Source organism: Paramormyrops kingsleyae, chromosome 3 (assembly GCF_048594095.1).
Source record: "Paramormyrops kingsleyae isolate MSU_618 chromosome 3, PKINGS_0.4, whole genome shotgun sequence".
Lineage (NCBI taxonomy): Eukaryota > Metazoa > Chordata > Actinopteri > Osteoglossiformes > Mormyridae > Paramormyrops > Paramormyrops kingsleyae.
In genome coordinates, this window is record NC_132799.1 from 37,726,197 (window position 1) to 37,751,502 (window position 25,306).

The 25,306-nt window shown below is 42.6% G+C and overlaps 1 protein-coding gene across 1 annotated transcript; it reads right to left on the reverse strand.

Moving 5' to 3' along the window:
• Window positions 1-837: 837 nt before the first annotated feature.
• Window positions 838-23,610, reverse strand: cry1b (cryptochrome circadian regulator 1b). Its single transcript, XM_072710236.1, has 14 exons — window positions 22,541-23,610; window positions 12,092-12,200; window positions 10,025-10,167; window positions 9,324-9,508; window positions 9,150-9,238; window positions 7,401-7,541; window positions 5,269-5,580; window positions 4,853-5,004; window positions 3,630-3,832; window positions 3,188-3,295; window positions 2,836-2,937; window positions 2,513-2,584; window positions 2,313-2,421; window positions 838-1,361 (listed from the first exon to the last, which is right to left on the reverse strand). Exons 1-13 carry the CDS (start codon window positions 22,696-22,698, stop codon window positions 2,321-2,323), a joined length of 1,875 nt encoding a protein of 624 aa, XP_072566337.1. The 5' UTR covers window positions 22,699-23,610; the 3' UTR covers window positions 838-1,361; window positions 2,313-2,320.
• Window positions 23,611-25,306: the final 1,696 nt, after the last annotated feature.

The window sequence follows — 25,306 nt, forward strand, 5'->3', positions numbered from 1 at the left end:
TGAACAATATACGTGGAGCCTGCAGAAAATGCTGGGGGGGGGGGGGACTTTGCTTTCGGGTAGCATGGTGATGCTATCTAGTCCTTTTACCTCACACCTCTGCAGACCGGGTTAGAGTCTCTGCCCTGGCTGTGTGTGTCGGGTTTCCTCCCCCACCCCACCCCGAAAAGCAAGACCAGGTAAACTGGAATTACCAAATGTCTGTCTGTGTGTGTGTGTGTGTGTGTGTGAGTGTGTGTGAGTGTGTGTCCACACGCCCTGCGAGGGGTTGGTGTCCCATCTTAGGTCATTCCTCGTTTTGTACCTGTAGCATCTGAGAAAGGCTGCAGAACTCTGTATAGCACAAGCGGATACAGAAAATGGGTGGAAATACATACTGTATTTACTCAGCCTGTCATTTTGCAACAACAAAATGTATCTTGTTCAGTTAATGGCAGCCTTGTATTCACTGGTTTTCTCCAGGTCACTACTGACAGTTTGAAAGTGACGTACTATGGAAAGCACTGCAGACTGAATACTAATGGACAGTGATATCGGTACCAAAGACAGGTGAACTGGGGCCACATGATCATAAAAGTTAGTTATGTCTTCTTTGTGTGGTCTTTGGCTGTGTAGGTTAGGACTTTGCCCGTGATCAGAAGGTCACCGTTTCTAATCCTGAGATTCCACTGCTGGGTCCTTGAGCAAGGCCCTTAACCCAAATCTCTCCAGGCACTGGCTGATCCTACCTTCTCCATTGTACATCATTTTGAATAAAAGCATCCATTGTCCTTACGTCTAAATGGCTATATTTTCACATACACCCCCCTCCCCCCCAAAACAAGACAAACCAAAGAAGCCATTTAATAACCCATATTTTAATAAAACAAGCACAATGTGAAAGGACAAAAAGCACAAAGCGCTGCGTTACATTCCGGCAGAGTACACGGTAACAGCGATAATACTGCGCAGAGACTACGGAAGAGAGGACAGATGGACACACAAAGACTCCAAACTTCCAGTACACTGACCAAGTTCGCCATCGATCAACCGTCTGAAAATATTTCTTATCAAAAATATATCAACAGGTGTATGACTACACATAAAAAGAAATGCATACAATAGCAAATATTTACAATCCGTATGAGAGCTGATTTAATCAAAGTCCTATATACACAAAGTTTGGTAATGTTTAAGTAATGTACAGTTTCAAATTTTCAAAAATAAAATAAAAAATGTTTACAGAAAGGACCACTCACTCCAGGGTAGCAAAGGCTGTTTCTCCTCTCTGAACATTAACTGACTGATTAAAAAAGAAAGAAAATAAACCATCAGAGGTCGTCTTCTACTCTACGTTGCAACATGATTCGATTTTCCAATGCCTGCAAGACAAAAAAAGAAGAAATGCAGAATTTTACAGATATTCAAGCACCAAGAGATTCCTTATACCAGTTTGTAATAAATTTAGCTATTCATAAAGCTGGATATTTTACGGTTCAAACAAATGTATAATTTTTTTAAACAAAAAAGAAAAACACATTACAAATACAAATAAAAACTGTTCTCTTTCAATATTCTATCAACTAGATTAGATTAAAACAGTGGTGCATCAATAATAATAATAATAATAATTATTATTATTATTATTATTATTATTATTATTATTATTATTATTATAAACTAGATTAGATTAAAACAGTGCTGTATCAGACAGACACCCTTGGTCAAAGGCACAGAAACAGTTCAGGTGCCTTAATCTGGGACCTTAAGCTTAGTGCCAGGGAAATTAAAACCAGGGAAATTAAATTTAAAGTAACATAATGTACATTCTGCTGGCGGCTTATGGGCTGCTTTCAAGTCAAAAAGCGAATGAATTAAGCATCATTATTTTTAAATACCAGGTAGAATGTAAGAGTGACCTCAAATCTATGAGTGTACAAAGAAGAACAGAACAGTTCTGAAACAGTGGTGCTCATACCTCTGATCAGAATAAAGTCTGATAAACCACATGTGGTGTAAAAACCACTCAAGTAGTTTGGAAACTGAAAATGATTAAAACGATGATCTAATGCAACACCTGTACAGTTAAGTCAGCAGCTAAACCGAGAGTTTTCCGTTTGTACCCCTGGGTATTTTTCTGAAGCTGTTCAGGATAGGTTCCTTCTTACGGGCACAGCAACCTCTGGGTGACGGATCAACATGATTACAGTTCCTGTAAAGTTCTCAGTTCCGCAGGGCCCCTACTCAGTGCCCTTGGCTGATGAGGGCTTCTTTTGGTGGGGGGCGGGGGGGCATACAGATCTTTGACTCCCATCCCATGGCCCAACACTCACCTGCTGGGCTAGTTGCTGCTCTGTCTCTGAACTTTGAAGACGACCCCCGGTGCAATCTCCTCACTGGGGCGCTTCACGGAGGTCAGCACGCTGCTGTGCTGACCACGTCCTGGTGGGGTGGGGGGGGGGGTCACAGAAGAATCACTTAATATTGCTGGTAACAATACAGGGACTAATATGGAATGGGCGGAGATCCTCACCGGGCTGCGACCCGGCCGTCTGTGATTGTGGACGCTCCTGATTGTAACACATGCTGAGTCCTGCAGGAACATCTGCGGAGAGACAGACAGGAAACGGATTCAGAAAAATAATGACACACAAAATGAACACGGTTGTGGTTTGGGGCTATCTGTACAGGAACAGCACTGCAGGGGGTCTGAGTTCTGACATTTGGCCAAGGCTTTATAGATCTTTAAACTGACTGTCCCCCCGCCCCCGCCCCCTCCACCCTGCCCAAACCAGCCAGTGTTCCCTTATGACCCAATGGTAGGAGGTGTACGGAGGGGTGTAACATTGCACACACTTTGCTGCGCCATGCTGCTGCTGCCCGGCTTGTTATCTCCCTGGGGGGGCGGTAGCATGCCAGCACACCAGTCTCCTGCAGGGTTTACAGGCACCTGGTACCCTATAAACACAGACACACAAAGCACCATGTAAATGCTGCCATGTGGATTTCATTCCACACCCTTAAGCCACATCTCCCCTTTATACCTTATCACAGGAAAACACACAGTGTATCTGTGCCCAGTCCACCAACTCATGCAGGTCTGATGGCCTGATCAGGTACCATCTGACCAGACGGGGAAGGTGTTGGTCCACAGAGAACATTGCAGAAACTCAGTTACACCTAAGGTCTAGCTGGAAGCTCCACATACCGGCATGAGCAGCGCTGTCCTGAGCTCCCTCGCGGAGGGGAAACCCCATGGCAGCACCGGCCTCATCGTTGCCACCACTGGGAGTGGAGGGAACCGTCGCCAGGAGCCCTGAAGAGGGGATGGGGAGATGCGCCCAGTCAGAGCCACCAGCGTAATGATTAGAAGGGACTAAGTCTCATTCGGTCCATTATCCCAGGTATTCTAACACTATGTCCTTACAACTCCTCATTGACTAGGCACGGTCATCATGGCATCTGTATCATCACAAACTATCCCTGAAGCAGAAGTCCATACACGCATTCCAGAGATCTTTCTCTCACACACATCCAGATACTGGACTATAGAGGTGGGAGAATCTGGCATCTCCATATTCTTCCTACAAAGCAGTGATGTTTCAGCATAAGAGTCTCCTCCCAGCTCTGAGAGTGGCTCCAGAACTCACCCAGGCCACGGTAGCAGGACAGCTGCTGGTAAATCTGCTTCATGCGCTCAATGTTGAGCCGGCTGGCCTCCGCGTGATGCACCATGGGTTTGGGGTAGTGTACGCCAATGATGCACTTGGCCATCTTCTGCACGCCCTCAGGGGCATTCCAGGGGTCGTAGATGTACTTTGCAGGGAAGCCTCTCAGGACTGGCAGGTAGCGTCTACAGACAGGCGGAAGCACACATTCATAAAAGACTGTTTTAATTACAATTGATTCATGCGTTGGTGAAGTATGGGCCTGCAGATTTGTTAATCCAAGACTTGATGTTGACTCTCAGAGACCATATAGACAGAATTCCACCAGGACTATTCATGTTTCCCCATGTCATATACATTGACTTACGTTCGAGCCCATCCATCTCATTGCTGCTCATCCTCTTCTTTTTCTACCTTTAACTTTTCCAAGCATTATGGTCTCTTCCAAATAAATAGGTCTTCTCATAAAGTCCCCAGAATATGCGTTTCAATCTGACCATTGGGGTTTCAAGTGACAGTTCAGTCTTGGTTTGGCTATACCTTGTGGTACAAGGTATCCTTAAAAGCTTACACCAGGAACAAAGTTCAGAGTCATCAATACTCTTCCTGTCCTGCTTCTTCAGTGGCCAGATTCCTCATCAATAAAGGCTCTGTTCACACCTGGCATTTACATGCATCTCCACTTGTAATCGGATCTCACTTTCCCACAACTTTAGATAAGTACGCAAATCACTTCCGTATGCAGAATCTGCCACGCATTAAAAGTAGGAGAAGAAATCAAAAGCTCTTTGCGCATTTCAGGGTAACCAAACTGTCTAAAATGTTTGTATGGAACACCATAATACTCAAAATGAAATTAAATTATCTATAAAAATAAATAAATATATATTTAAATAATTAATGTGTCCATTAATTTCTAAATAATTCCTAAAGGTAATATATTTCATAATGTTTGTCTTCTACGTATAATCTTTAAACTGTATTTCATAATAATGTTGTGATTTTCAATACAGTCATTATTATGAAATATGATTTCACATTGAATGTGATGACTTAAAAGAAAATCAAACTATAGGCTATTTCACAGTAAAGTTTGACTTTTCATGTCGTAGACATGTATGTAGGTGTGCGCACCAGTACATGTCACATAGTAAGAAGAGCCATAACCAGAGCCGAAGAGAAGAGAGACTGGTGGAGCTGCTGACCTGATGTAGTCACCGTTGGGGTCAGTGCGGCGGCCGAAGCCCACGGGGCAGTAGCAGTGGAAGAACTGCTGAAAGAAGGAGCTGCAGGAGAGCCACATCCAGCTGCCCGCGTTCACGCTCCAGTCGGCATCCAGCAGCAGCTCCTCGAACACCTTGGGAAAAGGGGGTGTTTGGTTAGCCACTGATAGAGACATCCGGTTACTGCATTCACACTCCAATCAACATCGCACAGCTCCTCAAACACCTTGGTAGGACAAGATGTTCATGTAGCAGTTAAGCAACACTGGCAGCCACATCTAGTTACTGTGTTCATGCTCTAATCAACGTTCAGCTCTGTATCCTGCAACCTTTTGGCCTCCATCCTCTGTTACCTTGACTTCAATCATAAGCCCTCTCCCCACTCCCCTCTCTCGTACCTTCATGCCCTCTTCCCAGCTGATCCACAGGTCCCCCCGGGTCAGGAAGCAGGCCACAGCGTGCCGGGCCAGGTGGTGAATCCAGCCCTCCTGACGCAGCTGGGTCATAATGGCATCGATCCAGGGGAAGCCGGTGCGCCCCTCAGCCCACTTGGCCAGGGCCTCGGGGTTGCGGTCCCAAGGAATCTGCACGCAGATGGGGTTTCCCTCCATCTTGTCGAAGCGCGGGTTGTTGGTGGCAGCGGCATAGAAGAACTCACGCCACAGCAGTTGGCCGTAGAGAGACAGTGGGGGGGAACTGTTCTTCTTCACCTGCGACACAGAGCACAGATGGTCTGAGCCTCGACTCATTGGCTCGAGTACAGAGACTACAGTTGTGGACATCCAGTCCCAAGCTTCAATTTCAGGATGACGACTAGACTGTTTCTCAGTATTTAGCGGTCAGTTTGAACACCACACCCAGTGGATAATACCAGGCAGACATGATTAAAGGCAAAGGAAACATTTTTAATGTGATGTCATTAGCATTAGCAGGTAATCCGAGTGCATTAGGATGAATTCACGGACGATTACATCACCCACGTGGAATGGAATTAATCCTTTTATTATAATGGGAAGTTGTAATTGTGGATTAATTCTGAAAGCGTGTGGACTGATCATCCTGAAATTCAGATCAATCGTCCATAATTGCTGAGGTGTTTTTTTCTGTTCCTACATTATACTCCCTACTGGAGTACAGTCTGGGGGCTGTTTTTTTTATTCTCCTCTTCTCTCCTCATGTAATTCTGTTTTCTCTGTTCTTCCTATATCCCCCGTCTTCCTGACCTGTCTACCCCCTATAATGTGATGTTTATATATGTATGGTCGGATTGATGGCCAGTTTTCGCTGGTACTTGTGACTAGTGACATGGTGTATTGCAACAGCAATAAAGTGTCATTCCATTCACCCCGAATGTTACCAAACTGCACGAACATGTTATTTACCGATCCCCTGTAAAAAAACCTATTTCACCATAAATAACAAATAAAAAGAAGCCAGGATGCAAATCTGGGCCGTTAGATCGGCATGCAGGATGCTTATCTTGGTTTCGGGAGACAACACCCTATATTGCCTTTTGGGGGGTAGGGAGGCATGGCGCAAATAAGGACATCGGGCGCAAGGACGCCTATCTTACTATATTATAGCAAGCAGCATCACTCGGACAAAAGGGGGAATTGGAGTACATATTGCCTGGCCAGCTTACCCCCTGCCCGCACGCAACACTAAATTTAGTATAAAGGAAAGGGGAGATCTCAGTGTTGACCGGAGCTCAGCCGTGGGATAAAGCATCGCCCGGCACTTTCTCGGGACTCACGTGTTGGTCTCCTGCCAGGGCTGAAAAGGGCTCCCCAGTCCGTGGGTGAAGGTGGGTGATGATGGTACGTCCGAGTGTAAATAGTTTTGCAGCTGCTTATGCGTTTATTTGATTACGGGGATTGATTATCAATTCTCGTGATAAAAATTAGCATTTTCTATATTTTATTGTTTCTTTTCTATATATAATCGTTCGTATGATATATATACGATTCTATATCCCTTGTAGTACGAGGTTATTTTGTATTACATTCGATACGATAGCTTGGTATTGATGTTAATGCGAGGTTATTTTGTATTACATTCGATACGATAGCTTGGTATTGATGTTAATGCGAGGTTATTTTGTATTACATTCGATACGATAGCTTGGTATTGATGTTAATGCGAGGTTATTTTGTATTACATTCGATACGATAGCTTGGTATTGATGTTAATGCGAGGTTATTTTGTATTACATTCGATACGATAGCTTGGTATTGATGTTAATGCGAGGTTATTTTGTATTACATTCGATACGATAGCTTGGTATTGATGTTAATGCGAGGTTATTTTGTATTACATTCGATACGATAGCTTGGTATTGATGTTAATGCGAGGTTATTTTGCACTACTTATTAGTGTTTTTTTGAGTGAACCTAAGCGTGCCTGTTTGTTCCTTCGAGAGCCTTATATCCCTCTCTCATCCAATTTTAATACATCCGAGACAGATGTTCATGCAGTGATGTGCCTGTGGATAAGGCGCCCCCTGCAGTTCACACAGCATCCTGCAACGTACCTTCTTGTAGAGGTCAGTCAGCTTGAAGTAGAAGAGGCGACAGGAGAGACAGCCGAAGCGGAGGTAGGGGCTGAGGCCGGTGGGGCTGGCCAGCAGGGAGTTGGCATTCATCCGAGGCCTCTCAAAGTTGGCCACCCAAGCCTGCGAGGGGAAAGCCCAGAGCAGAGCCACCTCAGTTCACACTTCAGCAGGGCTGAAGCAGCAGGCCTTATGGCGCTTCCTGGAGGTTTACCGTGATGCATTTATTAAATGCACAAAAATAAGCATTTATCTTTTTGAAACTTTACTAAGGATATTAATGGAGGTTATTGTAAAGAAACTAAATCCTCAATGGTGACAGAAAATACCAAACTGTATTAAAAAGATTTCACCCATATTTCTCCCATAAGTACAACAACAACCTTATATGGCACAGATAGACAGTGTAAAGCCAACTATCTTTGTGCAGGTCATACAGTAAGGAATAAGATATCTGTAATGAAACTGGCAACTAGTGTTAAGAATCCCACCCCCACAACCTTACACAGGATAAGACGTTTGTGATGGGTGGATCATCCTGGAGTCAGATGGAAAGGTGAGTCCCTCCCTTTATTTAGAACATACTTAAGCAGTAAAACTGTAGCTAAAATGAAATAACTGGTGATATAAAACACCAAACACAAAAGCTGCAAGCTGCAAATATTGATGATCTAGCTCTCCACTGCATTTTGGGTGCTGTGGGACATTTATATGCTGCTGGATTAAACGTGAGACATTTTAACAACCCCTTAAGGGTACAGAAACGTTTCTTAACTTCCACTTGTGACCTTCAGATGGCAATGTTGAATCAGTAAGGACTGCACACTGATGCATAACTGCACAACAGTAATGATTCAGCTGTATTAAGTGTCTATTTATTTTAATGTCTTATTTAAAAATATTCCTCTGCCTTTGTAAAGCACTTTGAATTTCATTGCGTCTGAATAGTGTTATATAAATAAACTTGCTTTGCTCATCAGTTTAGTGCACACAACCATTTTTATAAACGCTGTTCTTTATAATGTCATACAAGGTTTACAATAATTCAGTCATCTACCAAGCATTTATCCCACTCAGGGCCTATCCCACGCAGCACTGGACACAAGGCAAGGGAACACCAGTCCATCACAGGACACACATACACACATATGTAATTATACCTTTGTGGGGACTCTCCATTCATTTCTATGAGGAAAACTCTAATCCCAACATAACGACCATAACCCCTACACAGCCCTAACCTTAACCATAAGTAACCAAACAAAATAGCCTTTTTTGATTGCATTCACAGATCTTTGTGGGAACCTGACAAATGGTCCACACAATGAGAGAAAAAAAAAACAGTTTTATTATATTGTGGGGGACATTTGGTCCCCATAATGTAATATAAACATAATCCACATACACACAAACACAACTCAGAAATTCCAATTAGCCACGGTGACAATTTATGTTTAAAGAAGTTGTAATTGTGCCAGATAGTTAGCATATTACTCACTATTGATACTATACTGTGCTATGTGTCAGTATATGATGGTCAGCAATGACACAGGTGAGGGTGTTCAGTGAATGAGACTGCCCTCTGCTGTCACATACACAACCATTGGTCACATGACTGCTTCCCACTGGATGACAGCAGGAAGTGATTGACAGCACTCAGTAGTCCCACCCGCCATGGGATCTGAAACCACGCCAATACAAACGGGGGCCAGCAAGCCTGTGGAGTCTCACCTTTCTCTCTAGATGCCTCTCCAGCCGAGTGAGTGCCTCAGTCTCCCCTCCTGGCCACACGGCCGTGGAGAGACCCTCCGTGTTAAAGCCTGCAGGGCCAGGAAGGAGGCCCAAGGTTAGCATCAATACAGACGGCGAGAACAAGGCTCCAGCTCGAAGACGATCCATACGCACCAAGCTCCTCCAGGGAAGGCACCCCAAACTTGTCGTCATGGTCGTCTGACACGGGCGTGGCGCACTTGGCCACAACGTCGGCCGTGATGGGCTCCGCTGGAGTCTCCACCGCCTCCATGCAACTGATCAGGCTCTGAAAGCGCTTGTAGGTCAGGGGCGACTGCCCTCCATTCAGCTCGATGATCCTGCGCAGGGATTCGGCAGGTGAGGGGCCTAGCAAACAGCTTCTGGGCGTCCAGGGTCCGTTTGTTTATTTTTATTCACTGTCGGAATCACTCCCTGGAATCGTTTGTAAAACTAAAATGAACTGAATTTGAGCGATCATGACTTTCTCCTCCTGGAGACTCTACCGGTCTGCTCATTGACTCTCTTATTAGAGCTTGTTTTGACCCATAATTATGCAGCACTGCCGTGTTCATATGGGGAGGACACCACACCACACAATCTTCTGAAAGAACTATTGTGTTCATATGGCAGTTAAGCAGTAAATCAGTTTCTTTTCCTACAAAACTAAACAAAACCAGCCTGATTCGTCGTTGTGGAAGAAAGGATTTTTTTCCACATGTGTACAAGTATAAAATTTCACACTAGTCAGTGAGTGTACATGTGTTTATACATGACATATTGAAAGTCAGTGCATTATCCACCTTCAATGCCAGCGAATCACAGCCCACAGGGGGCGGGACTACGACTGAACTCACTTATCCAAATCGTAGAGCGTGTGTGAGATCCGCACAGTGACCTCCACTCCAGCCTCGCTGGCGAGCTTCCTGATGGCCGCGTCGCGCTCCTTCCCAAACGGCTCCGAGTCGTATTCGTACGACAGGCGGCTAATGTTCCATTCCTGAAGGGAGACGGGAATCAAAACAAACATTACATCGAAAAGAAAGCCTCTGATTCTTCAGCCATTTCTTCTATCTGTTCCATATTTATTAGGGGTGCACCGATCGATCGGCGCACCGATCGATCGGCCTCGATCACGTTAATTTGAGGGGATCAGAAATCGACCATATTCCCATGAGATCCACCGATCTTAGTTATATGCTTTTAACTCTTTGGGATCGAGTATGTCGTCGACGACATCGCGTACTTTTCGCGTACTTTTCGCGTCTATTTCAGTTTATAAATATCTCGCTGAAATCTTAATGTATAATCATGAAAAAAACGCTGGCTAAATCCGTAATCTGTCTTCTTTTCAAAACGTCCATTGGCGGAAGTATTAAAGTTTTTTTAATTAGGTTAAATCGGCAAAAAAGTAAACCATGTCATCTTACTTTGTTTTACCTGCATCGGGGGCGTGTAGTACCGCTCTCACCCGAAGATCGCTATTCACATTCTAAATAGCCGCATTAGCGCGTATTCAAATCGCATTCGCATGGTAATTTGATTAACAGCGCAACGGTGAAACGCGATCCAGATACATCCCCTTCAGCGCCATAAAAGGGGGTTGGGGACGTGGCCAGGTGACAATGGCTCATTCATACACATGAAAGTTGCTACATATTCAATGAAAGGAGCCAGAAATAGTTACATGAGTTAGGTTTTTCTTATTTATTTATCCAAATTAATGTTGCATCTACACCATTTAGTCATCTTCATGTAGCCAAGACTTTGGTGATCAGATATCTGGGATCAAAACAAACTGCCAGCATTGCTTACTATGTACTTTTATAATGTTTCTGCAAGTGTTCCAAACTGCATTTTGCAATGTCTATACTTTGATGTCAAATTTCAAACTTAACAAAAATCTGACATATTTACAATATATATTAAAATAAAGATGAGTGTAATGGCAAAACAAATATATAAGAAATAATTTATTTGCCATGAATTAAGTGTGATGAAATGTGTGATCATGCCCCAGTCAGTGAAAGTGTGTTTCCTACCCCTAGGCCCCAGAGGGTTAAATCAGCCTTTTCTCCCATTCCCAAGAGAGGTGCAGTGCAGGCTGCCTCCCTCCCTATTTTTTGGACAAGTGTGTCATAACAGCTATATATATATTTTTTTTTACAAAATTAGAGAAATTAAAGTCTGGAAGAAAAAATATGATTTTGTAGTTCAAACAGCAATGCTCATTTATATGTTCATTTATATTTGAGGACACTACCTCATGTTTTGTGAGTATTCATATCAATTTACTCAATAAAAATGGAAACATTGAAGTAACTGTCTTTTAGTTATGAAAGAAACAAGATCGGCAAAAAAAAATCGAGATCGGCAGGTAAGGTTGCCTAAGGATCGGTGATCGTTGATCGGCCAGAAAACTGCAATCGGTGCACCCCTAATATTTATTCCATGAAAACATCTCTCTGCAGCTCCTAGTACTGTCTACGCTGATGTTTTGCGAGTACCTTTGTTGTCTGCGCTATCAAATTCTACTACGTTACTGACTGGATGGCAAGAGAAAGAATTCCTCTATTTTGATGTACAAAAGGCAAATCAAGAATCATAAATCTTTATTTAAAAATGAGTAACTGATAAAATTTTTGTCTGCTAAAGCTAACAATATCTGAATTTTAACATGGGCGCCGAAATTTAAACAAGCCAAATCTGGAACCTTTTCTGAAAGTATTATTTGTGACAATTCCACCGATTCCACTATATAACATTACACTTATTCAGTAGATGCTTTTAACCAAAGTGATGCACATTTTTTGTGTGAGAGCGAGGTTAAACAGTTCCTGACAAATTTTAACTGACAAACTTCCAAATACATGCACAATGTCCAAACCCACTAAGCTACACCCCTGAAATCTCTCTCCCATCACCTTAAACAGCCTGGGGAAGACATCAGTCGGCTGGCCCCGGATGACAAACAGGCGTGAGTTGAGCTTACGGAGGCTGGTGTCCAGGTCCTCTAGACACTGCAGTAAAAACCTGGGAGGGTAGGCAAAACAGGGGAGGAGAGGGTTAAAAAAAACACCACTTCGAACCAATCAAGCCACCCCAGTACTTCCACAAGCTGTCTCCCATAATGTCACACAGAAACTCTCAAAGAATACCTCACTATCCCTCCTGTTTGACGCAGCTCTGTCTCTTTAAGACCTCTGAATTCAATCTAAGCATAGCTGAAATGGTACCAAGTTCAAAGATCCAGTCTGAGCAGTGAAACCGGATCGTACAGAATGTTCCAGGGCCTGAGAGGCATGGTGTACTCAAGGAGATGGCCGTGACGTGGAGGACATTTCTGAATGAAGATGAGAGCGCTCAAATCATGGGTGGGATGAGGGAGAAACCGGTAACACACAGCTTGAATAATGGCACGTCACCATGGAGATGTTTGGTGCTGAGTACAAAAAAAAATAACCTTGTTATTCTGTCTCAGTTCTCCTGAAGGACTGATTTGTTACCTGCTTAAAGTCAGCTTAGGGATATTAGGACTCAAAAGTATTATTTACTACTAATGCATCAGAACTTCCAAAGTGAAGAATCTTTTTTTAAATAGGAGAACCTAGCCTTTGGTTTGAGTGAATGCTGGTTATACAAGAGTAATAATGACACCACACATCACTGAACATGCTCCTCTTTTTGCGAGGAAAAGACTAAGCCGAGGCTTTAAAAAGCTATTGCAATAATGAATCATCCCACCATGAGTCAACTGACCTAGAAACCCAGATCAAGCTAGGCCCAATGCTTGTCACCACTCCTGGCACCCAGCAGGGGGCGACCAACCATGAACAGCATCAACTGAGGCAAGTCACTCCCACTACCTCCCATTGCCTTTTCACTGAAGAATACAAGGGAATTGTCTTCTGTTGGTGTTCTGTATGTGTAAATTAATGTAACTTGTTATGAAACTACCCACAAGACCAATGGGATTCAGTTGTATGTTATAAAATGCTGTGGGTGGCGCTACAGCTGCTAATTTGCTGTGCTCTGTTTGAGGCGCTCCTCTAATCTGAAGCCAAGCGGCAGCCGCAGGCCACTACCTCCCAGAGACGGTCGCTCGTCAAAGGCTGGCCATGATCCAGGAGCATGTGCGTCACCAAAAAAAAATTAAAAAGATGAAATAAAACGCATGAGTCAGTGAAAATTAACCAGGGCTGGCCAGGCCAGAGGAGAGAACATGCCAGTCTTACAGGCATGCAGTCTAGGATGGGATGGGACGCACGCAGGCAGAGGACGGCGTGGAAGAGCGCAGGTAAAACCGCAAGTGAACACCCAGCCCCAGCCGCAACTTTGTCATTTCCACAATAACTAAGATGGGCTCATCACTCAAGGACTGTGTAAAAACAGCTGTTTTTTTTTTGGAAAAACGTCCATATGGAACGATAAGAGGTAGGGACATGCAAAGACTTTACGACAGCTTTGGGTGTGTTCAGCTTTAATGGCAGAAAGCCATTTCATACAACAGAACCCCCCCCCCCCCGCCCCCATAACCCTCCTCTCCTCTGGCAGCAAACAGACATACGATCGGAAGGCCGCAGGCGCTGTACCAAAGCCATGAAGTACACACACAATGGGAGTCAATTCAGAAGAAACAACCAGCCATATAACTGTACTATTTCAGAGCAAAACTGTACACCGTGTTCCAGGGCTGCAGATTAATATGTATAATTATATCATTCACTTGAATATCCTGTAATCAACTCTGCTCTGAATGATCTGCTTCTGGTTTTAACGGCAGAGAGGAGAAGTCCTACAGTGGACTGGAATGCCATCCGGGGAATCTCCAATCCTGTGTCCCTGTAACAACCCTGTACTGATAAGCTGTGTTTAAAAGGAAGGATATACATATAAATTTAAGGTCACAAGCTGGGAAGGGAATACATGAAAATAGAGCAAGCAGGTTAAGCATCAATAAAACTGAACTATTATTCAGTAAAAATAACAAATACTATTTGACGGATTGGGTATCGGCCATGCGTGAACGATCCACATCCTATACTTACTTATTTAGTTTTTAGTAATCTCCAAATTCATAAATTTCATATTAAATCTATTTGTACAATCAATCGCACGCCAGCTCTTTCCCATTTTACATGTGTTTTTTGCGGCATTCAAATCGAACGCTATCGCTGCCCCTCAGTCTTTTTTGCTACTCAGTGGGTGTGAGGACAGTGACTTCCGCCTGCTGTGATGTCATGCGCATACCCTTCGCAGTACGAGGAGCGTAAGATAAGATGTGACGATCTGGTAGTATGTGACGCTTTTAAAAGAAACTAGTAGCACAGCGATTTGCAATCTTTGTAAAATTAAGTTTTGAGTCGTGGAAATACGGTTTAATGGACAATCCCACTTAAAGCGCACACAACTGTGCAAGACAAAAAGAGCAATGGATGATTTGGGAGTCCTAAACTTGGACTGAAAAAATGTGGATCACCCATCTCTACTAAATACTACAACCCAGTGTCCTCCCCCAGAAAATCTGTTAATGTTTTATCACAAACACCAACTGAGAACCAGATTAACACCAAATTAAAACATAACCAAAAAAACTCAAACAAATGACTGCAGAGGTACAATTCTGAGACTCCAATCTAGAGCTGGGCGATATGGCCTAAAAATAAAATTTCAGATTTTTTTCACAATAAATCCGATTTTCGATTTTAATCTATTTTCCCCTCCCCTACTCAAAATGTCAAACCATGACAAATACATGGTTCAAAACAAGTTTTAACTTTAACTCTCAAGTAAAAAAAATAAAATAAAAAAATAACTCACCACTGCAAGACTGAACAGAGCTCAACCGGAAACTGTGAAAGCTTTTTATCTAAAATCCTTCACTCAAAAAGAGACTGTAAATGGACTACAATATATAATGTATACATATTGTCTGCATGAGGTGGGAAAGTTTTCTGAAATGCCTGATATTTCATTGTATTGTTGCTTACAAAAATTCAATAAAAATTGTTGATCAAAAAGAAAAAAAAAACAAAGTGCAATCTGACAAGCCAAAAAAGATGCTTGTAAATGAGATGGAAGACCACGCCATTGTAAACACTTTTAGAAACTTGTAAAAACTTTTAGCATGTTAATGAATCCCGGCTTTTCCACAGTATGTATGGGCACCATGTCTTTTGCAATATACATCGCGACAGCGTTTGTTATCGCCTTCCACTGTGCCCGATTCTTATCATACGGCACATAGTTCGAAAACGTGTCAGGGATGGTTGCTTGCTTAACTTTGGATGTTGTGCTGGTGCTGCGGCTATTTTAATTTCGCTGGGAGCTGCACTTCTCCCACTCCGCTGTGTGCCTCTGCTTTAGGTGCTGGAATAAATTTGTCGTGCTGCTTCCTTTGGTTGCAACAGTTTTAAAACAGACTCTGCAACGAGTACTTGTTTAGTCTGTGTGTGACGGCGCAAAACCAAACCATTGCCATGTGGCAGTGGTGGCTTGATGGTTAGGGTAGCGCACTTGTAATTGAAAGATTGCAGGTTCGAATCCCCCACCAGCAAGTCACCACTGAGGTACCCTGAGCAAGGTATCGTCCCCAAGCACTGCTCCCCGGGCGCTGAATTAGCTGCCCCCTGCTATGTCACGAAAGTCACATATGGGTCAAATGCAGAGGTCACATTTCGTTGTTGCGCACTGTGTGCTGTGGTGTGTTGACAATGACCACTGATGACTAAATTCTAATTCTAATGTTGTTTGTGAATCCGCTACAGTGTTTGGGTGCGCTGCACTAATTTACCCATGAAGAACGGTGCTTCGCATTAGTTCCGCTTTTGGCGCTCGCGTGTAAAATAAGTAATAAAATCGATTTTCATAAAAACACATCGCCCTGAACTGTAAATTCGAAGTAATCGATAAAATCGATTTATCGCCCACCTCTACTCCAATCCTAAAAATTGCAATAAGACACTTTTGTTAAGAATAAACTCATTTATGGTTGAGTGCAGATGTGACATAAAACATTTAGCCACAAATACACCTTAAGAATAAAAACAGGTACTCTTCAGTCTTATTTAGTGGACAGGTTCTACACAATGAAGCCTGAATTAAAGAAAAAAGTTAGAGATGTCCTGATCCGATCAATTCAATATTTATATCTGCTGATTTTGAGTCTCAATCTGATCTTTTAAGTAATATTTAAATCTACATAGGCATATAGTATAGGCAGCGGTGCAGTCTTCATCTGAGATTCCACAGTATTCTTCCTTATGATGTTTCTGCAGTTTGTAGTTAAAGCTATGTGCCTCAGGTGTACTGCACAACTGCTAAAAAATTGCGTGGAAGTGGGAAATTTCATAGATCGGGAAGTGGGAGTGACTTGCCTCAGTTAATACTGTTCAGTACATTGGGGCCCATGTAGTTACAGTATTGTGCAAAAGTTTTAGGCAGTCGAAGAAAATGATGTTTAAATTATCTTCACGTTGGTGTAAAACTATGATATTATGTCTGGGCGAGTGTGCTAGCTTAGCCGTTTCTAATCCCCTCCGTCACCCCTGTATTTGCAGCAATCATCCTATTTTTTGACTCAACCACAACCGTACCTCATATGCCTAATTAATACTTCACTGACATTTAAAAATAATTTACTTAATGAATGAATGAAGTGAGCCGGCTGAGGTGCCGCTGAGCAGAGGTTTAGGAACCGAAGCAGTGCTCCTCCAGCCAAGCTATCAGCAACGTTTTGGAGAACAAGAAGTTCTTGTTTGTTTTTATTGTGTTACTCTTCATTTGAATATGTTCCTATGTTAAATTGTCATTTATATATACAAATATACACTGACTAAAATGTTTTCTGACAACCTAAGGTTTTTGCACAGTACTGTACAAGTGCTACTAGGCTAAGCGTGCAATGGGTGACTAGTAAAAAGTGCGAGTTAACTATAGGAATGAGAGCCATACAAACACTACATAAAAGCTAACAGACAAGCCATGCATATAATGGCGCTTTTCCACTGCATAGTACGGCACGACACGGTTCAGTTCAGCTCACTTTTGGGGGGTTTTCCACTGGGAACAGTACCTGGTACCTGGTCCTTTTTTTAGTACCACCTCAGCCGAGGTTCCAAGCGCGCCGAACCGTTACCAAAACGTGACGTGTAAACTCTACTGGTCACTGATTGGCCGGAGAAAATCGTCATTACTGCGTCACTGAACTTGCGACACGAGACACAACAGACCCGCTAGATTTTTAGCACAGCCAGCGAAGGTTCGGACGCACCATTTTGTTTTAACTAAAAATGGTCTTGCTGTTAAAAACATCCACATGCCGAAAATGAAGAACACCATTCCGTCGATATGCTCCATTGTTGTGTGTTTGTTTGTGGCGCATTTACGATGATGTCACGGCAATAGAGGCGGCGCAACTATAACGACACGTGAATAATCCCGCCCACTCTAAAGCGGCACTAAACTGCAGTCGAAATGCAAACTGAGCCAAACCAAGGTGAGCTGTACTGAACCGTGCTGTGCCGTACTATGCAGTGGAAAAGCGCCATAAGTAACAAGAAACACCAGCAGGAAACAGAGTAAATGATGTACAAAAACGGAGAATCCAGAAGAACCTCTTCCTTTCTTGATCTTAATCCGGTGATTAAAAATTACATTCAGCTTCTCATTGAACTGCTTCAGGCCTTTCTATGTAAGGGTCTGTATGGAAAATTTTATACCCAGATAAATGAGGAGACCCACTCTTTGTAGTGTTTGGACGGCTAACATATTTCGGGAATCTGAAGCACAACAGCGCTTGCAATAGGTCAGACCGTAACCATTTATATTACCACTGGAGGACACACATGCCACACCATGTGACCACCCAGTCAGCATCTGTCACACTTCAGGCAGAGGTAAGTCCTGTCTGAACAACATGTTATCCATAACAGCGGCGGACGGTGAGGGGTAGGGATTTGGCACAGACCAGGACACAGAAGGCGAGGTGGGAGCACATAGGCTGTGTCTGGGGCAGTGGGTCATGATGTACTCATGTAACATCACAAGCTCAATCCTCAGTGTACGTGAAACTTATGCAAGACAAGGGCTTGACCCAGCGTGGTAACAGAACATAGGTTCTGTTAGGGCAGATTTAAGTAGAACTACAGTACTATAAGCTATTTAATACTCTACTAGGCAAAACAGGATCACTCAAAAAAAATGCTCCCATTTCACAAAAATGCAGGGGTGTTACATTAGCTCCGTGGGAAGCCCAATTACCTCACATCTATAAAACTAACTTCATGGCTAGAGCAGAAAGCCTTTCTGTCTAACTTCAGCATTACCCATCTATGCTAGTTTGCATTTCATCTCCATTTGATCGCTATAGAAACATCAGTAGTCGACCAGCATCAGCACACAGTGTACTGCAATTCATTATTATTAAAGCTGGAAATGCCACCGGGTTTGTACGGTTGAAGTACAAGATAGCAGGTTTCACATACAGAATAAAAGGAGGATCCATCTGGTGCTGGGGAGGGGGGGTGTTCTCCAGTCCCTGGCACAGAGGATGATGTGGAGGGAGGTAATCAGAGGTCATCCCAAGGAGATAAAAGTGGGTCAGTGATAAAACCTGCTGTTGAGACCTGTCAGCACAGTGCCCTAGTTTCCCCATCAAAGCAGAAGGGAGGGAAAGACTTACATCACCCTGTTATGTAAGTGAGCAGCCCCGCCACTCCGGAGTCCCCTCCCTAAACTGCAATGCACGGGGACGTCACTGGAAGGAAATCACGACGAAAGGCGAGGTTTCAAGCTGCGCCGCTTCAGTAAGCTTCTCAAAACACACCCCACGGCAATATCCACACCCTCCTGCAGCTAAAAGCTCCACAGACATTCAGCTATACAGTCTTTGATGCCCAAATCCGGATGTCATTCTCTACAAGAATACATTTTCACAAATACCTTTCTCAACAGTCACATACCTTACAACAAAGCTTCATAATCATTAGCTGGAACAGGGAAAAAAATGACGTTTCTAGTTTGCTGCTATCTGGCTGACTTTCACTTTCTTCTGGAGCTGAACGTTTCACTGGAGCAATTGAATAAGCAAATAGTGGTTTCATGTCACAGAAGCCAAAATTTTATGGCACAAACTTGCAAATTCAATTAAAACAACACATTTTTTTTAAATGCAATCCACTCCTGTTCAGTGCACTAACTGCCATATTGCATTTGTACTGCTAAGGTAAACGTTTATTGAACAGTAAAAAAAAAAAAAAAAAAATGTGGTTTACTGAAAAAGACAATTTTGCTGCATTTAAGTCGCTTTTTGAATAAAGAAAATTGGCTGAGGTCAGGTTAAAAATCATAGTAGTAGTATTAAAATGTGCACATAAAATATTACTCAGACCAAAACCTGACGTTTATTGCACATCTCTGCTGTCCACACGACAGTCCAGAACAAAAATTTAAATATTTAAAAATATGGCAATAGATACTATTCCCATTTGTAGTTAGCAGTTATCTGTTGCTGCGATCATAATTAGCTGGTAACAGTTAGGTCCCCCAGTTTAAGGAGGCACTGTATTCAGCAATATTTTAAGATATTCATATTTTTACCATACCAGTGCTAGCAGACAGAATGAGAATTTTGCTGAGTGAGCAGCTTGGAACCTTCCAAATTTTAATGTCATTAAATGCGTTTCATTCCACACATTTCAACTTGAGAACTCACACAATAAATGTTTGGTTATGTTTGCACTGAATAACATTTTAATCTAATCTCAAGTTAAAATGCTCCCATGCTATTGATAGTTTCTGCCGTTTTCTATCCATCGTCTTTTTGCTCTTCCCCATTTCCGTTTCCTTCCATTACTCTTAACAACAACGCACTTCTCTATGAGAGCTCCGGTTAATATCATCCATGCATGAATTAAAGAGGACATGAATTCAAGCCAACTTGGTGGTAACAAGTGTAGTGATTGCAAATCTCTTCATGGATTGGGTCTTTTTTTGAGACATTACTGCACATCAGGTTGGGGGTCATTAAGAGGCACATTGGCTTTATTTTTAATTGTTTTTTTTAAGGTTGAGAGAATCATTGCAACTAATAATCCGAGACAATCTAATATTACAATAAATGAAAGCCAACAGATTTTCATAAGTTATGATCCCATGTAAGATAACTGGGTCGACGTTGATTAAAAAGAGACCCAAATCAGACCTGACAACAAACGGATTTCAGAAAATGAGTAGTGGTGCTATCAGAAGTTTATACATACTGGACACTATGGTTATGATCGGTAAAGAACGATACGAAAAAAGATTAATAATAATCCGCCTGGAATGTAATGTCTTTTACAAGTTTTATTAAAACATCACTGTGCAAAAATCATTTATATACTGCTAAGAGAAAAACATGGGTTTGCAGGATGCTAGTCTATAACGAAAGGTAAGACTCTCCAGGTGGTTCTCGGATATGCTGCCACCAAAGGGATGAATAAAAAACGCTGCCTTATAAGCAGTGAGCATAACGGCGGCACTTGAGCTCCGTTGCCCAGTTACAGGAAGTGCGGCGTTAGGAAATTTGCCACGTGTCTCTCCCATCTACACGAATGTGAGGCAGCTTCCCCACCATTTGCACTCTACTACTGCACAGAGACAATTACAGCATGTGTTACCCTCGGTACTACACATGCATACAATGAGTGACAAGCAGAGAGTTTCACAATACTTAAGTACATAGACACAGGACAGTGTGAAACAGGGGGCTGGGATAAGCTATTAATATGTTAGTTTCAGAGCTATTAGACAGGATCAGCCCTTGGCTGACAAAGCGGGAAGTGTCCCTGTGTGCCCTGGCATGTCTGGGACAGCAGGTCTCGCAGAGACATTGTGGGACAGAGGAAGACCCTCTCAGCACAAGGCACCTGGATTGGTCAAGGCCGAGAAAGCTCTTAAACAGCTGATTGTCAAGCAATTGCTATTGCATCCAGAAATGGAGAAGCCTGACTGTTCACGTTTTGGTTATCGTCTGGGTTATATTTATCAACTGCCATGAACAGAAATTCATGGCATGCAATGCCAGGATGAGAGGAGATATTATCCAGGCCAGAATTTAAATGTATCACACCCATTCTTCCTCTAATAGGCTAACAATGTCCCTGACATGCATGATTGCTACGGTCTTGTGGAAACTAAAGAACTGTAACCAGTTCAGAGTCAATCAAACATTAGTTTCAAGTCATGCATTACATACAGCCTGGCCCTGGACTGAAATCGTGTTTGCCAGAACTGCCAACATCACTGCAGTATCGAGAACAGAATCCCGGACCAAGAAGCCGGTCACAAAACTTTAATTCGTATTGAGCGGCAGATTGCCCAGGGAGCAGGACACACTGTTCTCACCAGGATTCCCAGCTGGAGACAGTGATTAGGGGAGAAGGACAGCTCTGGATCTGTCTAAGCTTGTCGTACCAGAACATGATGTGTACCGTATAAGGTGAAATTAAGAAAGCTGTGAAAACCAGACATTTGGTTAATAAACTGCGGTTGTCAAAGGAGTGTGCAAGGTGACACTGGCAATGACCCCTATGTCCAAGGGTTAGATAATCACTTGCATCACGAAGCCGTTTAGTATCACGGAAGTGAAAGTTTGTGGAGCTTTTTTGGATGAGATCATAGCCCTCTTCTTCATATCTCCTACTTACTCCTAGTCACATCCATGTCAAAAGCCTAAAGTAGAAGTTGTACTTGGGGGGGCGGGGGGGTGTTCAGTCCTAGTCTCCATATCCTTTTCAACTCATTGTTTCTCGACACAAAGCCAGCCATTGTTGTGTTATGAGATCACAGTACAGCAGCAGGCAGAATGGCATGCGAACACCATCCATTTTGTAAATACACATTAACTGTCGAAAGGCCAATCTTTTTTAGGCAAAGCATCCATGATTCAAGCAGTGCTGTCGAATGCACATCGTTTCACAAACAATAGGACCAGTCCCCCTAAAAGACCCAGGCACTGCAAATTATGCAGATCACCGTTATGTTGTATAATCTGAGGAGCCAAGTCTGACGCAAAAGGGCCGACTGAAATACCCTAACCATCATCTTTAAGCATCATAAAGCCCAGCTCCTGAAGCCTATTATAAATACTTTTTACAATTTAAATATAAAACTTATACATAATTGTAAAACACCCACATGCCAATTCTCGATAGTAGAGTAACGATACAACCAGCCTACATAACTTCACTAATGAAGTAACAATTTACTGCGTAATTCCAGTATGGATAGCTGTGAAAAGGTAAAGAATGTGGGTCAAAAGGCGTGACTATATTATATATAAAAATAAACGAGTATGCAATCGTGTAACCATTAGGATTTCTCCCGCTTACCTCCACCTGTTGATGCCAACGTTGGATGACCCCGCAAACCACGGATCTAGGATGTAAACGCAGCGCACGGTGTCCGCGCCCTGGATGGATTCTCTGAGTGAAGGATTGTCGTGGAGCCGTAAGCCCTTCCTGAACCAGTGGATCGTGTTTACTACCATTACTTACTGCAACTATTCCTTCTAGGGTGTACAGTCAACTAGTCTCCTATGTGGCAACTTCTGACCTCTGTCTAACAAGAACAATACAACTCAGCCACCAAAATCCCTGCAATAATTCACAGGTGTCTCGTCTATTATTACGCCCCCGGTCGAAAATGTTGAACTTAACCCTGCTCCAGAAGGACTTTCTCCATCGTGTTGAAGCTTTTGTATGCGGAGAGCTGCAACATTTGGACACGTGAACAGAGTGATTCCCTTTAAGACCAATACACGGCGGGTTTTAGGGCCTGGGCGGCGCACAAAAACGATCGTTGTATAACTTGCTTTGTCGAATAAAAAAAACTCAAATGCGAGATATGGAAAATCTCCTAAAAATACCGTTACTAATGACTGTAGTTCAGCTCAGACCCTACGCAGTATTTCTGACCGTTTACTCTGAATTACTGTTTCCTTTTCGCAACAATGCTTTCAACCCTACCGGCTGACGATTTACTCTACGGCTCCACCCGATCACGAAGACACGATTGCGGGGATGTTTTTTTTTATATCCGTAATGTAGATATCTTGGTGCTCCTCTTCATATTAAATGGAAAATATTCCGTCACGGCGTTAGCAACTACACGTCCAACGTTAACAGACTCCGCTTTAGAAACAGGATTATTCACTGGCCACGCCTAGGGGCGTCACGCGCACTGTAGTGTGCGCTGAATGGACGGAATTTCTACAGACGTCAGTGCCCCTCAGTCACGTTCCATTAGTGTGCTAACTGTCCATTCGCATTTTTTTCACAATTTATACATACTATACAAATCACTACAGTATGATATATCTTCTGGCAATGGAGAACGGTACACATTAATTCTACCGCTTATATTACAAAAAAAATGTTCTTCGAACTAAAAAGGTGACCGCCTGACTTGTGATTCGTTTGTGCACTCCCCCTTTTTTGATTGGTTAATCGTGGAGGACCCGGATGGTCACATGAAGGAAGGCAAGGAGAATCCACTAGAGCATCACGTGCGTTCATGTGTGCGTAGTAGTGCGCTAGGTGGCTGGTCGTGTTTTCTCGAGCTTTCAACATTTTAGTTGGAATAATCGTTCCTTCCTGTTTTTGTTTCCGGACGAACTGTAAATATTTTAGAGTTATCGGATCCGAGCTGAATAGTATTGCAAATCAATATTTTAAGTACAAACAAATTCACATGTTCGAATCACTTGCATAACTTGCATAATGCAAGTTTACTGTTGTACTGTACTTTAAAGAGTCTTCTAATTCTTAACACAAGGGGAGCCTCTTTATCTGTCATTGGAAGGTTGTCTGCTCAACATATGTCCTCAACAGAGTAGTTACATGCATGGGCGTAAATTACGGGAGGGGGGTTGTAGCCCCCCCAATAAATCAAAACCAGCTAATACAACGCCCCCAGTAATCATTTTTCTCCCGTAATGGGTGTATACCTCAACCCCCCCAATGTTCCAGTCAAAGTTACGCCCTTGGTCACATGACCCTGGATCCCAGAGTAAGGCCCTAAACCCCAGCTCCTGGAGCACTGCACACTGGCTGACCCTGCACTGTAACCCCCCAAGTCTGATGTCACCTGTATGCATCTCATGGAGTGCATGATGGGGAAAGAGAAGCATTCCAATGTACTTGTGCAAATGGTAAATAAGGGATGGTTTCATACTGCACATGGTGATAACCATGTGTATACATGTCTGAGCCTTTATAATACAGTGTCTCCCATTCCAGATTTATTCTTCTGTATTTTTTTAAAAATGAAACCTTTGCTCTGTGGTAATTTAATTACCATTTGCACATTTACATATTAGGTAGTTTTTTATGTTTTATGTTTATAAAGTTGGCTTTTAATTCTGTAACAATTTATTTACAACTAGTATTTGTGCACTTCAAAACTATATGTCAATGTCTTGACCACAGTCTCAAGATTCCAACTCCTGGCCACAAATAACTAAAACGTGAGCACAACTTCATGAATCTGAGAGCTCGAAATAGCATATTGAGAGCACGAAAAGAATAAATCATATGCACATTTTAGGGATTTTGCAAGCTTCATTTTGTGAGTCATGGGCACATTAAATAAATACTATATCATGCATGCATTGCATAGGCATTTGAACTGAACTACAAGTTTACCATTAAACTGAAAGAGTATTATTAGGTAGGTCCATTTAACTGTGACATTAATGGCATGTAGGGTTGTCATCCCAACCAATACTACACACCCTGACTCAGGCACAGATCATACTATTTTGGTAAAATTGGGACATATTTCAACTTTCATTGTGAATTTGTTATTTTGGAAATTCTCCACACTCATGTTAGTCAACACTCATCTTTCTGGAATAAAAAAACAAGGCTTCATTGGTCACCCAATTTTTATGCACCTTATGCTCAGCATTGATTGAATAAACAAAAGATCACATAACGGATTTACCCACTATTATTTATAGCAAACGGCAATTAAAACTTGCTGCAAGTGGAATTTTTTATTTTTTTTCTCAGTCATACATCGGTAACATTATTAATTTAATTATTTTATTTATTTATTTATTAATTTATTTTTCATTCAAGACCACGCTTTATTAG

Coding starts and splice junctions, on each gene's coding strand:
- cry1b (XM_072710236.1), bottom strand. CDS start 22,698: ATGGTAGTAAACACGATCCACTGGTTCAGGAAGGGCTTACGGCTCCAC. Junction 5,581..7,400: donor TGACTGACCTCTACAAGAAG/GTACGTTGCAGG, acceptor TCTGTGTCGCAG/GTGAAGAAGAACAGTTCCCC. Junction 5,005..5,268: donor GCTGGGAAGAGGGCATGAAG/GTACGAGAGAGG, acceptor CCTTTTCCCAAG/GTGTTCGAGGAGCTGCTGCT.